Consider the following 20,560-nt stretch of genomic DNA (forward strand, 5'->3'; position numbering starts at 1 on the left):
ATTTAAATTTTTTTTTAAATTTTGATAGATTCCTCTTACATTTCTGTGTTTATTAAAGTGCAGAAGTTTTAATATATGAATTGTTTAAATTCTTGCTTTAAATTTTATTAGATTTCCCTTACACTTTTTTGCTCATCCAAATAAAGAAATTTTAGTATATAAGTCGTTTATTAAAAGTATGTATTATTATAGTATCACGGGAATTTAAAAAATGATAAAGGCTTATAAATATCGCCTGCTATAGACGATACTGTGTTAACTAGTGGCGGAAAAATTAAATGATTGTATTGGATTTTCCAAGTTTCATAATTTTATCTTTGTTACTGATATTAATTAAGATATAAATTTTTTCTTTGTAATAAAAGATATATTACTTTAAGTTCAGTTGCACTATTTTTTAAAGTTTAAATTTGTGACTAACTAAAGGAAATATTTTATTCTATCACAGACGCGCCAAATGTACAACTTCCTACAATTTGCCTACAGAAGACGACTAATAAATTAAACAAAATTTATTTATTATAAAATAATTTAATTAATAAATCATGTAAGTACATTTATAATATATATATATATATATATATATATATATATATATATATATATATATATATATATATAGTATTCGGAAATTCTTTATTTTTGTTTTATAACTATGATTTCTTAATTCTAACACATACTTCGTATAACTTAATGAAATAAACAGCGAAAACAGCTATCCAAATAAATAACTAAAAATATTTAATGATTCTTAAATATGGAGCTATTTAAAAACTTCACTTCAATAATAGAAACGAAAATTTTTATATTATCTAAACAGCCATTATGATTATCAACTTAATTACATCTAATTCTCGTGCGAAAGATAAAATGGAAAATTTTTAATTCAAAATGAAAATTTCTTAATTCCAATATTACACACTCTGTAATTCCTCCAATTACTTATACTAATTACGTATAATTCGCTATTGTGGCATGCTGGAAGAAAAACAAGTAAATCAATCTTACAGCCGCAAAGAAACGCGTCACACGTTAGTCATGCAATTTGAAATGAGTATCAACTTAAAACGAATACAATGAAATAACGTCACTAGCAGTCAACCAATAGAACTTCGTATTCTAATCGAAGAATAAAAGTGAAATCTTAAGTGGTTCCCCGGGCGGAAATAGTAATGCACTATTTGTTTTGGAACCGCGTCAGATCTTGGGCTAATACAGGTGTTAGCTGTCAGAAAAAAATTGTACCGATGATAATTATCTAATTACACCTATTTATCGTGCGAATTGCTCATAAAAGCCATTAGTTCGATTATTAAACGATGGAAAAGCAACCGCTGACTACAGGGAACGATAAACCTCCGTCTTACGCAGCAGCCACTGCGCCAATAAGTGAGCAACAAAATTGAAATTTTACTGTTTTGTATTATTTTGCTGTCTAAAAATAATGTGAACTGCTATTAAATCTAATTATTACATTTAAAGCTTGAATTATTAAGTTATTAATTTTATATTAATAATTTTTATATTTCGCATCATATGAAGATTATTACGAAGTTTTAAAAAGTAAATAATTTAGGCTCGTTCGTTTATAATTATCATTATTAAAATTTGAAGAAATAGTTTGAAATATATATTATATATAATAATATATATTATTAATATTATAATGTTATTAATATTGCAAGATATTTTTATACAAAAATGGAAGAGGTAATTTCTAATGTCATTACTCTCTCATTTAACAATACTCTGACTATACTGTCATACTGTAATTCATGTTCAAGGCTAATAATCTAAATTGGTTGAATAGTAATGCAAAAGAATAAATTAATTTTCAATATCTTGTTGTATTAAATAATTGTTTCTTGTTTAATACAAAAAATGTTATAGTAGAAGTAATAACAGAAATTGACATGGGATGTGTCTTATGTAGTTAATTCTTCATGGCAACCACATCCAGGTTACAATGCAACACAATGCGCAGGGTCTACTTCATGGTCTCCACCTGCAGGGTACTATCCTAGCGCAAGTGGAACTAATAATCATAATTATGTACCTTCCTATGGTTCTACACAATCAACCACTGTACTTATGCCAGAAATAATTTTAGTTGGAGGGTGTCCTGCATGCAGAGTAAGTAATTTTTAATAAACAAATCTTAATTTCCTTCTCATATGTTTGGTATTCAATTATTTGAGATGAAAAGTAGGGACTAAGGTCAGATTTTACAACATAGGTGGGTGTAATGGAAGATGATTTTACATGTCTGGGACTACTATGTGCAATCCTGTTCTTCCCATTAGGGATAATATGCTGTTTACTATTAAAGACTCGACGTTGTTCTAATTGTGGTGCCTATTTTGGTTAATGTGTTACATATTACAGTCTTAATTCTTATGCAATCATTGTGTAGATATGGAGGTGTGCGAACAAATTGGAATTAGTGGTTAAGTAATTAACCAAAAAATGCATTTTTTATTAGTATTGTGCATTCACGTAATTATATATTTAAACTAACATTATAAGAGGGAATAGTTCCAGTGATCAGGGATGTGTACAATAATTGGTAACTTAGTTAATTGTGAGAAACACAAGTTTGTAAAATATTAACATACAATTAAGGGGTTCCTCTACACATTTAAGACTTTGTTGATTTAAGACAATTTAAATGGAGCTTGTGCTATTTTGTAAACTTTATGCAGAGGGTTCTGATTAATATTGTTGCATTTTATTATAACATATGTCACTTTATTACTATAATGAATAATGAAAGAGTTTATATCTGTATCTATTTATATAATTGAATATTTCAAAATGTAGATATACAATACTTCTTAGGTATATGTATTCTTATCAGGCGATAAAAGAAGCAATGGATACTATGAAATAGTTCAGTACCATGTACTTAGAATATGTTTTTAATGACAAGAAAGCTGTCACAAACAGATTTCATTGACATTCTTCTATACCTAGTATCTACATAGAATTAACATACAAAGTATTTTAAAATACTTTTTAAAATAACTTATCAAAGCTTATATATTTTATGAAAAATAAATTCAATGAAGTTTGTGCCTTATGCTTTTATTGTTTATGTAGCTATAAAACAGTCCCCTGATGCAAAATTATATGTAATATGTTTTTAAAAATACGTTTGAATCTCAAAGGAAATGTCAGCAAGTCTTTTTCCTAAATGCAATCAATTTTATAAAAGATGTGTAAGTGTATAATGAAACTTATTAATCACTCGCATTACAATTTATATTTTTAAAAATAAAACAGTATTTAACTGTATTGGAACCATTTTAAGCTATTATAAATATCATTTCTACTTGTTAGATTGGTCCAGATCTGACTTTCAAAGGAAGTTTTTCCTAATATTATGCTGACTAGATTCAAACGAAAAGAATAATATACTCTGTTATGCGAACCAATGTACTAGAACACTAAATATGTACCTGAAAATATGAAATATTTTTCTAATATTGAAAGCTATTAATAATTCGTCTATAAACAAACAAACATGTTTGATTTGTCTAAAAACATATTTGTATAAAAAAATGAAGTTGTTATTAAAATTATCATTGTTATTAATTTTTTAAATGAATTATTAGATCACCAAAAATATTTGATTCAGGGAATTAGCGATATTTAAAAGTTGTAGGCGGAGCAAAATCTACACTCCTAGAAAGATTTTTCAAATTTAAGATCTATTGTGTAAACATTGTATAACTTACAAAAAAAAAAAACATATATCCATAGATAACTGTCGAATATCATTCGTTAAACAGTATAGTCAATGCTCGATTATAAATAAATTATTTTTAGAAATTTATTTTCTTCATCAAACATAAAAACCAATGTGTTTTACTATTACAAATTATGAATATTGTTGTTGATAATTTATAAGGAATGTTTTTGTGATTGAAGTTTGGTACTGATTAGTGGTTGTAATTTAAGAAAGTCTCATCCCAATGATACTTGACACCATACACGCGATACGTAAATGATACATTCGCAATCCTCGGCATGCATATTCATTTATGTATATACGACCAAAGTATTTTGTTTTTGTCGCATTATTGGAGTCTATATAATCATTATCGATCACTGTATCATCTACATGCATCTCGAAGCAAACTTAATCTCGTAAAAATATTACATGCAATAATTTTCAATTTTTGTTCATTTTCATTACATAATCAGTAATAAACAATTTTGATTGATTAGCATTGAAGAATATTTACAACTGGTTCTAAGCATCCAGTTTCTTCTCAGAATGTTTCTAGTGCGTCAAAGTTTCTAGAAGAGATTGAATATCATTCAATTACGTGTTAAGGACAAAAATTATTGATGACTGCATTTGCATATATGTAACTTGTTATTGAATGTAATAAAATTATGTAATAGAATCCAGCCTAAATAATGAATAGTTCTACCAAAAACACCAGCTATTACCATTACCGATAACGAGCATCAACAGCTCAAAACAATCTCGATCTTTCTCATCACCCTTAAAAAGAAAGAGAAGAAAACGTGTTAAAATAACAAATATTAAAAATAAATAGTTTTATTTCTGTATAAGTAATTAGTGAAGTCATTAAAAAAGGTTGTTATAGTATCTAATTTAAATATTTATCTTCCTTGTTCTTTCCTTCTTGAATTAATCCAAGAATGCTTTCAAGGACGAATCATCTATGAATATTAATATTACTATAATTTTCTAATTAATTGAAACGAGTGCACAAGAAGAATGCTTACTGATTTGATGCAAAAATTCATCGCAAGAAAAAAGATAATAATCGATAATTGGAAAAAGTTAAACACAACTAAACAGCTGAATTAAGATCTCAATTTACATTCAAACGTATCTCATCGCATTGTCGGTGATACATTTGAATGTAAAGTTTCCTCTTAGCAACTCGACGCTCTATTTACTGGATTAGTCGAAACAGCAATATAGAACAAAGGATAGTTTCCCAATTGATCAAGGCCCTGGTCGCGATATTCATCAGAAAAAGAGGCAGGAAAGGAGAGCCAGTGCCGCGAATCTCGGTGAAGCAAATGCAGCCGAAGGTAGTTAACGCGCAACGATCTTGTCCTTGGTCAGTAGACATTAGTATAAAGGAAACTGTAGGAGCACCACGCGGAACAGATTGAGAAAAACTTCGATACGTAACTATGCCGGCTAACGAAGGAACTGTGAGCGTGTCTTCGCCTCAAATAGGAGATAATTTCTTGAGGAAAGTCTGTGACAACAGTTTACAGAGCGATCTTGCTCGTCTATCTTCTGGTGATGATGAAGAGGATTATCAAAATGGTTGTCCAAATTCTATTGTCAACGGAGAATCCAGAGAAGATTGTAACTACAGGAGTCTTCCAGTGAGAGAGGTCCATGAGAAGTTCATGAGAAGTTTCATTGATCTGCTCCTGGAAGAAGCAGTTTTTGAGGTAAATTCATTATTAAAATCTATTGTTAGAAGAATATGGATATATATTGATAGCTATTAAAGCGAACAAATGGACTTTTAAAGTGAAGAGATAGTTATGATAAAGAGATAATTGTGCAATATAGTGAATTAAAATTTACATTTAAGAACATCATAACGACTTTGTATTTTACTTTTAATTAATCTCTAAATTGAATATTTGGAGGATTTTCTTTCCATTTGTGTCGAAGAAACAATTTCTTTCCACAATAATACTAACATATGTATATTGATAGACATATACATTCTCATGAATCTGAAAATAGGAAAAGTATGGCGTAAGAAACGACCAAGTAAACTATAAGGAAAATTGCATTCGTGACGCACAAATTGCATTGACATTTCGACTGAAGTTTATTGACTTCGGATAAACTGGAATATACGTTATATTTTCCTTATGAGACAGAACAATTTCTTATACTTTCCTTGAGTAACAACTTTTAGTCACTTATATGAATTCAATTTAAATTATAAACAATTGAATATTTATACAATCTATATAAAAATATTATATTTTTTAAGGTATAAAAATTCAAATATATTGTTAAGATTAATAATTAATTTTCATAATTAATTTTTTATTAGCGCTAATATAAATTCTAAATTATAATTTAGACAATTTCCTTGATTTTTTTGGATAAATTGAGAAGTTGAAATAAGAATTTTATTTCCCGTCAATTTAAATAATTTGAAGTATAGTATTAAACGTAAAATATCGTTAAAGAAGATTTAATCGTCATTCGCCGAAGTAAAGCTAAGTAAAAAGCGTGGTTCTCAGTGACTCGGTACAATAATTTATGTTATACACGAACGCTTCCAATCACTTCTTATTCTTTCAAAGCCATTCACTTTATATCCAATTATCTTTACGCTTCAAGTACAGTACCGTCATTAAAAATTTCTTTACTTCAGTTTGATCGCTATCTCAATAAACTGTTCTCACATTTTGTAAACCATAGTCTTCTTTTTTCCATTTTTCACTTTCTTAATTCTCGAAATTGAATCAAACGTATGTTCATTATTGTTATAATTCTTTTTGCATAATTTGAATACAGTGAAATGAAGATAATCATTTCCTCCAAGTATATTTAAATCTCTGTCCGATGTATGTAATTGCTCAGTTTAATTAAGGAAAACTTAATATTCAAATGCATCCATGAACAACGACTGTTACTGATTTATTATAAAACTAATCTTTCCTAGTTATGAAAACGTGAGTCAAACGTTATTTATGCGACTTTTTTTCTTCCTTTGTTAATGATCTGCTCTGTCAATTCATGGACGAAGAATTGTGCCGCAAGTTGCATTCATGTTACTCTACTTCCAAGTTAAATTATAAAATATAAGAAAAAAAAACTGCGTCGCAAAAAAGAAAAGAAAAGCTAGTTCCCATACCAATGCATGAGGATTTCTAAATTAAAATTCTCTATCCTATTGACTTACATAATAGAAGTTTCCAATTACCTTTCAGGGAACTTCAAGAAAAAACAAAGTAGTGGAATGGATGAAACCAGCAGCTCTTCAATCAGCCATTGACTTAAAGCTGTCTGACCAAGGGTCCTCCCATGAGAAGCTTTTCACCCTCGCCCGCAACGTGATCAAGTACAGCGTAAAAACAGGTCATCCTCGATTCATAAACCAATTATATTCCAGCGTAGATCCGTATGGCCTTCTTGGACAATGGTTAACAGACGCCTTGAATCCTTCTGTTTACACCTATGAAGTTTCTCCAGTGTTCTCTTTAATGGAGGAGGAAATATTGCGTGAAATGAGGAAGATAGTTGGCTGGAAGGATGGTAAAGGTGAAGGAATATTCTGTCCTGGTGGTTCTATTGCCAATGGTTATGCAATTAATCTGGCACGTCACTACAGGTACTTCTTATTTCTTTAAAACTTGATTAATCAATTGGAATCCCTGAAATTCCTACGTTTTTATGTATCGTCATTCACAGGTTTCCTCAATTGAAGGAGTTAGGCTTATCCAGTGCTGGCAGGTTAATAATTTTCACTTCCAGAGATTCCCACTATTCTGTCAAAAAGCTTAGTGCTTTCCTAGGATTAGGCACTAGCAATGTGTATGAAGTGAAAACTAACAGCAGAGGAAAGATGTGCATAACGAATTTGGAAGCACAGATCAGGAAAGCTCTTGACGAAGGTGCAGTGCCCTTGATGGTATCTGCTACAGCAGGAACTACAGTCCTGGGTGCATTCGATCCCTTAAGAGAGATTGCTATCGTCTGTAAGAAGTACAATCTGTGGTTTCACGTGGATGCAGCGTGGGGAGGAGGAGCTTTGATGTCCACAAAGCACAGATACCTCCTGGATGGTGTAGAACTGGCAGATTCTGTCACTTGGAATCCACACAAAATGTTGGCTGCTCCGCAACAATGTTCAACATTGTTACTGCGCCATGAGGATCTCCTGCAAGCAGCACATAGCTCAAAAGCTAGTTATCTCTTCCAACCAGACAAATTTTATGACTCTTCTTTCGATAGTGGGGACAAGCATGTTCAATGCGGTCGTAGGGCAGACGTGATGAAATTCTGGTTCATGTGGAAAGCAAAAGGTACTCATGGCTTGGAGAAACATGTAGATCGAGTGTTCGAATTGGCGCGGTACTTCACAGATTATATAAGACACAGAGAAGGCTTCAAACTGATACTTGAGCCCGAGTGCACCAACGTCTGCTTCTGGTACGTGCCGCCCTCCAAACGCCACTTGCAAGACGGAGAATTGTTGAAAGCCCTTGAGAAAATCGGACCGGATGTAAAGGAGCGAATGGTGAAGAAGGGCTCAATGCTGATCACGTATCAGCCTCTACGCGAGCTACCTAACTTTTTCAGGCTCGTTTTGCAGAATTCTGGACTCACTAAGGCTGATATGAGATTTTTTGCAGAAGAAATTGAGAGGCTCGCCATTGATCTGTAGAACTTGTACTCTTTATTAACTCTAAGCTTCAGTTATGTAACGTCCGATTTCGTAGAGAATTTTTGTTAATGGCAAAAGCTCTCAATAAAATATTTCTTTTAATAATAATCAGTCGATTATTGTATATAGAGTACAATGATAGCTTTACTTCTTAGTTCTTTCCGTTTCCTCTTCGAGAAACTGATTTTTCCGACAAGTTTCATTGTTCAAAATCTCCTTTAGATTACATTAAACTTAAGTGAACACCTGATAATTCTAGTCTCATTTAGAATTTTAATATTAAGTAACTTTTCATTCGATCAAGATCTTCGATGCGGTCCTTGAAGTCATTTTGATTTATTATGCACGAGTTAGATAACTCCAGTGTTTTGCTTACGTGTTTATTATACTAATGGTGTTCAAAAACGTGTTGCTATTAATTCATAATAGATTGCGGTTATACGCTGAAAGTAGTGATCATGGTTATTAAATGTTTTTTACGTTTTAATTTTAGTGCATGTGATTTTTTATTAACATCGAGGATCTTGTACAAATGTGAACACATAAGTTTTTTCTGGTGGGTGAATTTCATTGAATGTACGTGATTGGTACATAGTAGAGACGCGAGAATCATCTTCGCATTCATATATATATAGTAGCATTATATATATATATATCCTGCTTAACAGTTTATTTCTTCAGACAAACCGATAATTATAATTTATTCAAATATAAATTACAATGTGACCTGATAATATCGTTATGAATATTATAAAAAACAACGTTTGTTAGTTATCTGCGAATTATTGTGATATACACGTACAAACACCCACCATACATTCCAATGATTCTGATAAAAGAAACCCATCAATGTCATACAATCTCTTAAACGTAACGATGAATTCACACTATATTTACAAGTATTCGATGAATTGTGACATCCGTCCATATGATATTACATTTACATAAAACCATATATATAATCCCTTTTGTGTCAGATCGATAACGGATCTAATATAATTTTAAAAATATCCTTTATAATATTTTCTCACTTCAAAATGCAAAGTAATGTACATTTGACCATGTTTTCGAATAAATTCGTAAAAATTTCATGGAAACGTAATACTGATCTCTATATCATAAACCTGACACTTCCAGGATGAAATAAAATGCATGAAAATCTAATAGTATCATTATTTGTACTCCTCGAGGAACCTAATATGGAACTGTTTCAGATTCTCGAGCATTGTAATTATTTTCTCCTTCTGTGGCAAGATTGTCGTCCTGAAGTGATATGTTCCAGGTCGCTGTCCAAAACCGGAACCTGGTATCACGCATATTCCGGTGGACTCTAAGAGTTTGAAGGCATAAAAGACATCAGGCTGTTGACCTTCCTTTTCTGCTGCTTCTATGGCTCTTTTTGGCAAATCGATTCGCGGGAATACATACATTGCACCCATAGCTGGATTAACCTGTAAAAGATTGAAAACTAATAAATGATCGAATGCTAATAAATGATGTCTAACACATATGGAGCTCTTATAATAAATTTTTAGAAAGTACCTTGAAACCTGGAATGCTATTCAATGTATCAACCACTAATTGAGATCTTTCTGCTAAAGAGCGTAAGGTTTCCTCCTTTTCCTTTTGAAACAATTTGTAGGATGGCTCATTTGGTTTTGGAGAATTCACCACAACATCCATTACTACCTGACCAAGAACAGTAGGACACAACATTGCTGAGATCGACTTTAACAGTATTGCCATTACTTTGGGATCCATGTTGATAATTTCCCCGTACCCGCCGCGGATTCCACATTCTCCCATATAACCTGCAACATACATAAAAGAATTAGTATCTACTCCTATAACATAGGCAATAATATTCGATAGTTTAATAAGATCAACTCTTAGGAATCTTAGATACTACTTCCCAATCTAATTTTTATTTAAATTTGAAGTACTATACTTGTTAAATATATTAAACATTCCATTTGGAAAGTAATAAATACTTATAACTAACTATTGAAGTAGAACATATACTTGATCTCAAATTAGAATATACCTTTAGACACAGACATGAAGGAAGCCAGCTCCATTTTACAGTAAGGTTCTCCCATCTCCATCATTACCTTCTTGAACGAGTGGAAAGCACTGTCCTTATCATAAACATTATCCTGATAAACTTCATCAGCCAATAGGAATAAACGGTTTTTGTACGCAAATCTGATGATGTCCTCGATATTAGTTCGTGTAAGAACTTGTCCAGTTGGATTACCAGGATTTATTACGACTAGCACGCGAGGATTACACGTCCTCCTTGACTCGTTTAATGCTCTATCTAATTCAGAAATATCCAATCCCCACTTGTTGTCCTCGTTCAGATAGTAACCAATTTGAGCCAAGCCAAATTCAGCCAAAGTGGCAGAGTATAAAGGGTACTGTGGGATTGGGATCATCACTCCAGATGATTTACCATCTAGTTTCTCGTTGAACAGTTTCAAGAAAGACTGTAACATAAATGCAACAATAACATAGATTATTCATATATCAAGCTGAAAATCACAGAATAATCAGGACTTTTAGTTTGAATATTTGTTAATGAATTCTGAATGCTTCCTCAAAACTTGTCTTTATAAATCGTAGATATTGTATTGAATTAGAATATGTGATCTTTAATCATTTGGAATAATATCGATGTTTCAGAACTATAAGATCATTAAACGGAATGCAACTTTTTCATTCAATTCTGCAATTTTTTGTTCAGCAATAAAGTTTTAAAACTATGTGATATACTACTCATTTACAATTGTTAAATTAGCTTGTCTAAATGTCTGTTATCATCATTACAGCTTGCTAATCTGGCTCATAATTTTGAAATACCATAATATTATAAAATGATAAAATTATTGTTATTGCTTAACGTTTTAATTTACGACCTTGTTATATCGCTTCTATAGTGCTTAACGATATAATACAAGAGAAATAATCTGCACACTTTGATTCCATCCGAGGCGCCGTTCGAGAGGATGATGTTATGGTAATCAGAGGGAATTCCATCACGATCTTGAATGTATTGAGCAACATGTTTCCGGATGATCTCGATTCCTGCCGATTCAGAATACGAGCCAACGCTGCCTCCTTTACACTGGCACAGTATGGTCTTGGCTCGTTCCTTCACATCCTCGGGATAGCTAGGATCATCGAGAAGGCTCGGCGACACCGTCAAGGTCAGTACTTGCCTCAAGAAGGTGATGGGCTGTTGCCCCATGGCGTGTGCATCCCCCACGTTCGCTTTTATCACCTCCTTGAACGGTTTCTTGGCTCCCTGAAAAAAATAGCGTATTAATATATTTAATTTTACTATATCTTTATATTTAGTAATATATATATACAGTATATCTTTAATGAGCTTTATTACAGATATTTCATAATCACATTTTTTGTATATGAATATTTGTGTATATATTTGAATATAATTAAAATAGTGCTTATGTAACTAATGTAACATATTTACATTAAATACTTTTAAAATATATTATAAAATTCTGTTTTTTTTTTTTAATATCATATTAGACATTAACTAATAACATATTTGTGTTACACAATGTGAGCATCACATTTCGATCTTTTTATAACATTAATATCTTTAAATCACTATAATTTTTTTATTTGGGATTTTACTGAAATCATATTTTCTAAATATGGCGCCTCTCTTTTCTATTTATAGAGTTTACGATATATAAGCGATAACAACTATAACGTATGTAAAATTGAAGTAAGTTTGCAATACATATCTGATTGTTTTTATTATAAATTATATTTAGTCTGCCGATCTAGCAAGGTGAATACTTATCATGAGCGCGAATATCGGATTTTCCGAGATACTTCCAGCTTTTATTAGATCATAAATAAACCATTCTTTCACTTCATGTGAAGGATATATTTTTTCTTAAATGTTTTTGCCTTATCCATATATTGCTTAGCTTTAAAGTCATTCAGTTCGATTGATGTAAACAATGATGCAGTATAGCGTGATTCATAACACACATACAGAAGAATAACCACATGTGTATGTGTATACAATCACGTATAAAAGATGGTACTGAATCTAAGACAAGTAAAATTCTAATTCTGATAAAGCTCAATTGCAGTTTAATCAGTATTTAATTCAATTTATCATCCACTTCTTTTTATAAATTTTACTCGTAAATTTTCAAATAAAATTTTCCTTCAAAAATAAAAATTTCGTAATTTTTTTTTTTGGAGTTTTTTTATTAAGTTTTTCATGATCCGATAATAGCCTTAGGGAAATTGGGCAATCGTTTCACTTACAACTATACTCTAAACTATGACGTACATTAAACACTTTCGTTGGCACTATTCCCTCTTCGTGACTCACTGCAATTCCACAAATCCAAGGTAGCATTGCGGACTATTTATCACAAAAGTCACGTATCGCACTTTTTAAAACGAATTCAATACCGCGAAAAACTATGTTTTTCCATAGAGATATATATTTATAAACAAAGCATACATATACCATATAATACATAGACCATTCATAAGTATCAGTCATTAGTCATTCATAATCACTTGAACTTGAATATTAAAAACATTTGAACGTTTAAGATTCATAAAACATTCAAAATTTTAATTTTTTTTTTTTTTGGAATGTTACTATGTAAATTTTCATGTTTATTGTTGTTACAATATATGAAATTTTTCGTATAATAAGAATGTACTGGAAATTAGGAATAATATTGTGAGCTTCCATATAAGGTCACATGTAACAGGATATTATTGACATGTAACACAAGCAATGGTAACTAGACGAAGGCTGCTACATGCGTACAATATTTTACATCTTTCTTCACAGTTTATGGTATCAAATTGCATGGTCAAACAGGCAACTTAAACGGCTCCTGTTACTAAGCTCGTTTTGGATACAGCCACTTGTCCGTAACATCTGTCCTATTCGATGCATTAACGAAATTGTTTTCAGTGACGATTTATCATAATAAATTGAAAAATTCATAGTTCTTAAGCGACTTGAAATTTGTGAATCGTAAATGTATTTGATAATTGTATACTATGCACAATAAATGCATACACTATTTCTATATTTATTATTTTGCTATGAATATTAAATAAAGTATACGTTATGTTTTATAAGTATGTTTATAGTACACGCTATTCCTACACTCATAGCTTTAATTGTTGATTCATAATGTAAATTATGTTCGTTTTTCCTGTGTTATAAATGTAGTATGTATCGATTGTATCGCTTTGATAGCGGCGCAATTAAAAAAATTCAGTATTACAACACTGGTTCATCTTCAATTATTTTGTGATGCTACAAGTAGGAGGTTACAATGCTTTTATGAATAATGGCATATCTTGTGTTAAATCAGCTTTAAAATGTTGTTGAAATGACTCACAAAGACACCTTTGTAAAATTTTAAAGTTTACATTTGAAATTTACATTTTTTGAGTTAAACCATTATCAAAGAAAAACAACAATATGTAAATATGTAATGTTTTAACGTTGGAAATAATTCGAATTCATGGAACTTTATTTCGAAGTTATTGAAGAATTTTGTCGTGCAAGTAACAATACTTGTTATTTCAGGATACGTTTATGCAGTTTATGCTAATCGACGCCAATTGAAACATTATTTTTAGTTGCTTATACTTTGAATTAACCCTCAGCGACAGGTGGTTCCAACATCATTCAGAATTAATCGAACTTATACATATTTATTTAATTTCCATTATTTAAAAACAAAATTTCTACATATATTTTGATCTAGTTCCCTAGAATAGTAACAGTAGTATATTTCCTGAAAAGCCATGCCAAAATATACTGAATTAACTTCTTTAAATTGCGTTTAATTATAATTTATCTTCTTTCATATATTATCTGATATTATCTAACGTTCTCTTATCGTTATCAACCTAAGAAAAAAGAAACGGAATACTTTCAAATGATATACACCATATGTTACGAATATACATATATACTATACATATCTCATAATGTTTAAAAATCGAAACATAACCTCCACATATAACCACCAAGAACTATCCATCACTACCTTAATACATATTTTATTCTCAAAATTATCTATGTTTTCCTTATTTAATCACGCCATATCCAGGTGCAGAAAAATAAAAGAACCCACCAAATCACAAATACTATTCTGTCTACTAGTATACAACAGTATATAATGCGAAATAACTCTGGAATGGCACACTAATAGTTTTGGAACATATCACATTGGGATTGTTTAGATTTGATGTGATTTTCACACAATTTAAACATGTAAAAAGATTCTGCAAAATTTCACTAAAGTACTTTCAAGTATATATAATTAAAGGTTATAAAATTCAAATATTCAAAAAAGTTAAAGAACCTTTTTCTTTTCTAATACAGTGACTAAAACCTGTATCCTGTTAGAGTGATGAAAGACCTAATACTTTAGTTATGGAATTTAAATATTGAATAAAAGTGGAAGTGTCTTTTCATTTACAATTGACACATTTACACATCCTGTTTGATAATGAAAGATGCTAATAATTTAACGTTATAAAATTCAAATGTTCAAAAAAAAAAAACTACAGACAATGCAATTATTTTGCAATACAATGTCCAAAACCAGTATCCAACTGAGGTGATAAAAAACTATAATATACTTTACGGTTACAAAGTTGAAATGTTCCAAAAGATTAAAAAACCGTTTCATGTAGAATTATTTTACGATACCTGTAATCAGGGATCTAAAATCAGTATCCTGTTGAGGTAACAAAGGACTTTAATGAGACATTGCATGAGGGGTCAGTTATCCCTCGTCGCACTTCTATACCTTACCTTCTGCAGTTCTTTCTCAATCTCGAGGGCACGTATAAGGAGAGGACCGCGCACCGCATATTCCATTTTCCGGAGATTGATGAAGACATTGTCCTCGGTGAGAACTTTACTACCGGGTGGACCGGTCGCCATGCTGCGACGCAATGTTCTGTCAGAAGCCGGCCGGTGGACTACCGACTCAACAGCCGTCAGACGTGTGAATATTCTACCCCCTGACGTCCCTGGCCCCGCGGAGGTAGTTAGTTGCTCCCACGTCCTAGGCCGACTGCTCGCGATAACAGCGTTCCACCAGCGTGCTTGCGGCATCATGTCACCAGTTGGTCCTCTCTCTTTACCTCGCAACCAGTTCTATCAGTTGCCGGATTGTTTCCGGTAATTCGCACAGTGATCGTAGGAGGGAGAATTCGCGCATGCGCGGGATACTACAAGCAAACGTGAAACGGGTGGAGCTGTAAAGTTGCTGGAAGACTTAATTAACGTTTATCTACTGAACTTTATATGTCACAGCTATCGTTGTACAATTATTGTAATGCTATCGCTAATATTGTAATAATTTTCTATTATAACCATTTATACTGTAACTCTTTATATTGTATTATGTATCAAATTTAGTTTTTCTGTAATTTGGCTAAATCTTCAGAAGTAATATATACACTGTATTATTCTTACAGAATTAACGTAATTAAAACAAGAAGTTACTGGAAGAAATATTGCGGGGTAAAAACGATCAGCAACTAAAGTTAACATTATTGTTGATATTATTTGAAATTTAGGTATTGATTTCTAATATATTTTACTGATTCAACTGTTGCGTTTTAACCCTTACCTAATGTCCTCAATTATATTATCCTTATATTTTTTCATAATTTGGTTTTAAATATTTCAAGACTATGATTTGTATATGTTAATGTATAAATATTTTTTAAAATCGCATATTAATATTTAACATGGAAGATAAATTTTTACCATTACAATTATAATTGAACAAATAGTAGCGAGAGACAAGCTACTTAATTTACAAACAAGTTAGTAAGAACTTTTAATGGAAAATTGTAAACAATAGAGTTTTAACGAGAGACTTTTATAGTCTAAGGCTTAAGGTTCACAGGGCCTCCACGTTGATGCATACAACCCTTAACGCTTCAATTTATAAACTCACTACATATGTATATTAATTCCGTCAACTCTACAATGGATCGTAAAAGTATTCACACTCCGTCGATTCTTCTTTACAAACGATTAACACAATTGTTACTTCTATGAGCGAATGACAGACTTTTAATAAGATATATATTACATTGGTTAGGTCTTTTAGCGAAATAAATTTTGTTAAGCGATACTGATTAACTGTAATAAAAATATTTTAACGAACCTTATCATGAGATTAAAAGTTACACTCAAAAGGGCATGGACATTTTTAGAACTCACTGTATATAAATAATGAAAGAACTTCTAACAAATTTGAAATAGGTGTGAATATATCTGCACACCTGTACATACGCATATATATATTTGGGTATAATAATGGCGTTACGTAATCAGTATTTTTCCTAACTTAACTTGGGATTATACGATGTTACTAATTTTTTGTGTACATATATACATGGTTACAGTAGGTCGTCAAGGTCGTAAATAGGGAAACGTTATGTAACTTACGGGAGTCTTTTAATTAAGTGAACACCTGTTAATCGAATTTTCAGATCGAACTACGCCAAATCTCGGTGAAATTACTGCACACGCGCGTTAGATGAAATGAAATTGTAATATTGGGATCAGGGACGTGCAAATTGAACAATGAAGAATATTTCGCTCTCATCTTACATTGATATAATGCACATTTCATTAATAAATTAAATAAAACAATATTTTCCTCATAAGTAATATTATCAATTATGGAACAAATTTTCCTATCGCTTTTGGTGGTGTGTTAGGGGATTATTTGGTGAATAATGTTATCGACGCGACATCTGACGTTCTACCGCACCAAAGAAATCGACGGAATGTCGGATATTTACATTCTCAATGGATAATTCTATTATTGAATGATTCAAGTTGCCATTTAATTAAAAGATCAAGCTAGTAGTATACAATGTAACAAATCTTTATCTATATAAATAGCTTAACATTTGAATATTCAATATTATTACAAAACATAATTAATTTATGCACAGAATATTTAAATTTTGCAATTCAATTAATGTTATTTTAAAAGGAAAAATTCTCTCTCATTGAAATTTTCATACTAGGTAAAATAAATATTGTAAAAATATTAGGAGTGTGATTTTAATTTTAGTTGAAGATAATTGCTATATAATCCAGTCATTTAAGATATATACGACTTTCGATTTCTTCACTAACGAGAAAAAATGAATGACACAAGCAAAAAGATATTCCTTATCATTCTCGCTATCTCTTGCACGATTGCACTTAATGGAAAGCACGTCAGTATCTTTCCTTGTTTACGTCGCTAAGTGGGTGGCACTAGGACTAGAGATAAAAATACTACTTTTATCGATCGAAATGGTCAATATGTCTCTCTCAATGCAAAAAGCAATGTTTCTATTTTCTGACTTCTTTATCGAGTGTCTACCTCTGTATCAATTAACTCTAGCTATATCTAGATACATGAAGTTTTTCTATTCTATTAACTAATAAATTTTGTTTAAAAATAAGTAATAAATGAAATAATCTAAAAAATTTTAAATGAATTACTCTGATTCGTGAAACTCGATAGAAATTTTGTAATGGAAGACTATTGCAATTACTTATGGATACCAATTGACTGACTTTGAGTAAAATTTTTATTTTTGCCGTAACGTCAATCGATAAGCTCAATCTCTTTCGATTAATTCTTTCCGAGCCATATTTCCTACAGAAATACAATCTAGATCTAGATGGTTAATCATATTAATATTAATTTAATAGTTTCTCTTTAAATCAAGATTTAAAGTTCGTTTTTTTCATAAGTGAACTGAAAATTGGCGCATTACGTCATTTTCAAGGAACTATGACTCCTTATTGCAAGGACAAATAGAAAGCAAAATAAATAGGTCGTCACTCAACGAAAGCAAGAAGTGATATGACGACACGGATAAAATATTTTCTATTTATGTTCAATTGTCTCAGTTCTACTCAAATAAAAAATCAAGTTACTAAATTTAACTCTCAATATGCATTTACACGAGCAAAGAAGAAAAAGAAATATGAGTCTTTTTCACCTGATCCTACAGTCGTGTGGCGTACTTTCACGCAAGCAAAATCGTTGTATTAATTAACGATATTTTACGTGTCTTCTATCGTGTAAACGCTTCGACTTTCTCCGAAATATCTTTGATTACAGTTACTTGGCGTTCCAGCCTGATAGATATCAACCACTCAAAGCAACCAGATTCATTATACTCCTCATAGGAAGAGGATCATACAAAATGTACTGTATCACATCTGATAAAACATTTCTTAATTAACCACAAGAATAACAAAGAATAATAGAAATAATAAATTAAAAAAACGCAATAACTTAAACAGTAAAACTTCACTATACATATAGGGTTCTTTGTCCAAAGTAAAAATTCTAAACAATTCTTACCTAGTTGGAAGTTGGAACAGCCAACAGTGTCCTGCTCGGAACCACCAGGCCAACACACTCGGTGGAATGGTTATTAGCCTCCTAACACAAGTATGCTTTGGTTCTAATGTTCCAAGTCAGTCAACTCACGTTGGACCACCGCCTTCGAGACGGATATCACGAGTCTAGCTTTTAAGTTTCATGCTTTATCGCGAATAGTGGATTAAACAGGAGGATCTCGGGGCCCTCTAGAAAGCTTTCCTTACGCATTCTTCGCCCGACATGCGTTGCACCGTTCTCTCACCTTAAAACCTCATTCGGTCAGCCGGAATGAATGCGTTTATCAGTTTTACGGAGGGCCCAGACGCGACCGCCGTTAACTTCCACGAATTCGCCAGTGTTCCTCGCCGGTGGTGATACTCCAACACGTTCCTCTCTGCGTGCTCTCGCTGCGGAACGGAGCGTGCGCAAGATGCGACGCCCGAGATGAACGCACACTCTTTCCTTTTGGCGCAAATCGGAACATAGGTTATGTTATTTGCTGTTGCAGCGAGGTCGCGATCTTTGTACTATGAACTTTCGTCGTTATGTACCATCCCGCTCTTCACTTCCATTCAGCAGATGAGATTCACTATGGGTGAAAGGACATGTATTAGAGGGAGATCATAAAGCGAGTTGAGATAATAGGGAGAGTGTAGATGCTTATGCATTCGTAGTGCATGAACATCCGTCTAATATTAAAGATAAACATGCTAAGTCCGCTTTTGTTAATTTTCTAACCCCCAATTCATAGGTAAACATGATTGATGACATATTGAAAGTTAAAAATTAACTTGAACAGATGAACAAAGTTGAAAGTTCATTTGAAAATTAACATAATATAAAAAGTGCTTTTTATAATATTTAGTAGATAAAATAAATTTCTACTGAAATTCTGCTTTATTCATGAGAGTCCAACTGCGTTATCTCATGCAAGGTCGCTCAAGGTTGCAGAGCGTTAAAATTCGACAGTGAGAAATAATTCGTATCTTGGATACAAGTAACCTTGGATAGTGTAATTCATGGATGATTGGACTATCAAAAATAGCTTACATCTTATAAGATAAAAAGTATAACGTTTTACTTAGAAAGTTAAGTGGAACCAAAGTCCATAGAATTATTTTTTCCCGCCTAATAATTATTTCTTAATTAGTTACATTGTTATTTATGCTTAGATTATTTATGAAAGAAATTTCTGCTTAGGTTCTTCATAAAAATATAAATTTGCATAAATATCCGAATTAAATTTTTTATTGTGAAAGTTCGTTCATCTTATTTTAAATCCTCATAATCTTTTATGGGATATAAAATGGGACCTTGGCATCTGGATACGTATAGTATAGTGTCTTTTTGCATTATTTATGACAATGACGAATGAGGCACGCGTATAGTATGATAATGAGGAAGGGAAATTTCTTTTTCACCCGAAGTTATATAGAACTTGTTTGTTCGACTAGAACGTACAGCAATATGTTAATTTCTATGTTCTTTATATATATATATATAAAGTTTGTAAAAGTTATTAAATAAATAAATTATATGTATTTACGGTACTGATACTAGGAAGCGAAAATCAATAAATTAACACGCGGCTAAAAAACATCGACATAGAATTCGGGATTGTGTTCTCATATTATACGATAATTTGTTAACAATCTATAAACTGCTGATTTATAAAATTTATGTTTT

General features: G+C 31.6%; 3 protein-coding genes across 7 annotated transcripts; 2 read left to right on the top strand and 1 right to left on the bottom strand.

Annotated features, from left to right (window-relative positions):
- Positions 1 to 1,117: 1,117 nt before the first annotated feature.
- Positions 1,118 to 3,594, top strand: LOC139995081 (membrane protein BRI3). 3 transcript variants are annotated; one of them, XM_072018235.1, is made up of 4 exons: positions 1,118 to 1,218; positions 1,298 to 1,389; positions 1,934 to 2,133; positions 2,237 to 3,594. In XM_072018235.1, the coding sequence occupies exons 2-4, from the start codon at positions 1,320 to 1,322 to the stop codon at positions 2,366 to 2,368; spliced, it is 402 nt and encodes a 133-aa protein (XP_071874336.1). In that variant the 5' UTR covers positions 1,118 to 1,218; positions 1,298 to 1,319; the 3' UTR covers positions 2,369 to 3,594. The 3 variants fall into 3 exon arrangements, with proteins under 3 accessions (XP_071874336.1, XP_071874338.1, XP_071874337.1); XM_072018237.1 differs by having other exon boundaries at positions 1,120 to 1,218; positions 1,955 to 2,133; XM_072018236.1 differs by having other exon boundaries at positions 1,132 to 1,389; positions 1,955 to 2,133.
- Positions 3,595 to 4,771: 1,177 nt separating this feature from the next.
- Positions 4,772 to 8,525, top strand: Black (glutamate decarboxylase-like protein black). Its single transcript, XM_072018220.1, has 3 exons — positions 4,772 to 5,451; positions 6,961 to 7,361; positions 7,442 to 8,525. Exons 1-3 carry the CDS (start codon positions 5,182 to 5,184, stop codon positions 8,415 to 8,417), a joined length of 1,647 nt encoding a protein of 548 aa, XP_071874321.1. The 5' UTR covers positions 4,772 to 5,181; the 3' UTR covers positions 8,418 to 8,525.
- A 741-nt stretch (positions 8,526 to 9,266) lies between these two features.
- LOC139995074 (alanine aminotransferase 1) lies at positions 9,267 to 19,322 on the bottom strand. 3 transcript variants are annotated; one of them, XM_072018221.1, is made up of 6 exons: positions 18,854 to 19,322; positions 15,268 to 15,689; positions 11,395 to 11,724; positions 10,462 to 10,906; positions 9,960 to 10,228; positions 9,267 to 9,868 (listed from the first exon to the last, which is right to left on the bottom strand). In XM_072018221.1, exons 2-6 carry the CDS (start codon positions 15,574 to 15,576, stop codon positions 9,590 to 9,592), a joined length of 1,632 nt encoding a protein of 543 aa, XP_071874322.1. In that variant the 5' UTR covers positions 15,577 to 15,689; positions 18,854 to 19,322; the 3' UTR covers positions 9,267 to 9,589. The 3 variants fall into 3 exon arrangements, with proteins under 3 accessions (XP_071874322.1, XP_071874323.1, XP_071874324.1); XM_072018222.1 differs by having other exon boundaries at positions 19,137 to 19,320; XM_072018223.1 differs by lacking the exon at positions 18,854 to 19,322 and adding an exon at positions 16,924 to 17,044.
- Between the last annotated feature and the right edge of the window lie 1,238 nt (positions 19,323 to 20,560).

This window comes from Bombus fervidus, chromosome 15 (genome assembly GCF_041682495.2).
Source record: "Bombus fervidus isolate BK054 chromosome 15, iyBomFerv1, whole genome shotgun sequence".
NCBI lineage: Eukaryota > Metazoa > Arthropoda > Insecta > Hymenoptera > Apidae > Bombus > Bombus fervidus.

Bases quoted from the DNA above. Each gene is read 5' to 3' on its own strand.
- LOC139995081 (XM_072018235.1), top strand. From the start codon at position 1,320: ATGGAAAAGCAACCGCTGACTACAGGGAACGATAAACCTCCGTCTTAC. The intron at 1,390-1,933 runs GTGAGCAACAAA...TGTCTTATGTAG, and splicing joins AGCAGCCACTGCGCCAATAA to TTAATTCTTCATGGCAACCA. The intron at 2,134-2,236 runs GTAAGTAATTTT...TTTACAACATAG, and splicing joins GAGGGTGTCCTGCATGCAGA to GTGGGTGTAATGGAAGATGA.
- Black (XM_072018220.1), top strand. From the start codon at position 5,182: ATGCCGGCTAACGAAGGAACTGTGAGCGTGTCTTCGCCTCAAATAGGA. The intron at 5,452-6,960 runs GTAAATTCATTA...ATTACCTTTCAG, and splicing joins TGGAAGAAGCAGTTTTTGAG to GGAACTTCAAGAAAAAACAA. The intron at 7,362-7,441 runs GTACTTCTTATT...CGTCATTCACAG, and splicing joins AATCTGGCACGTCACTACAG to GTTTCCTCAATTGAAGGAGT.
- LOC139995074 (XM_072018221.1), bottom strand. From the start codon at position 15,576: ATGATGCCGCAAGCACGCTGGTGGAACGCTGTTATCGCGAGCAGTCGG. The intron at 11,725-15,267 runs GTAAGGTATAGA...TATTTTTTTCAG, and splicing joins TTGAGAAAGAACTGCAGAAG to GGAGCCAAGAAACCGTTCAA. The intron at 10,907-11,394 runs GTGTGCAGATTA...TTTATGTTACAG, and splicing joins GCGCCTCGGATGGAATCAAA to TCTTTCTTGAAACTGTTCAA.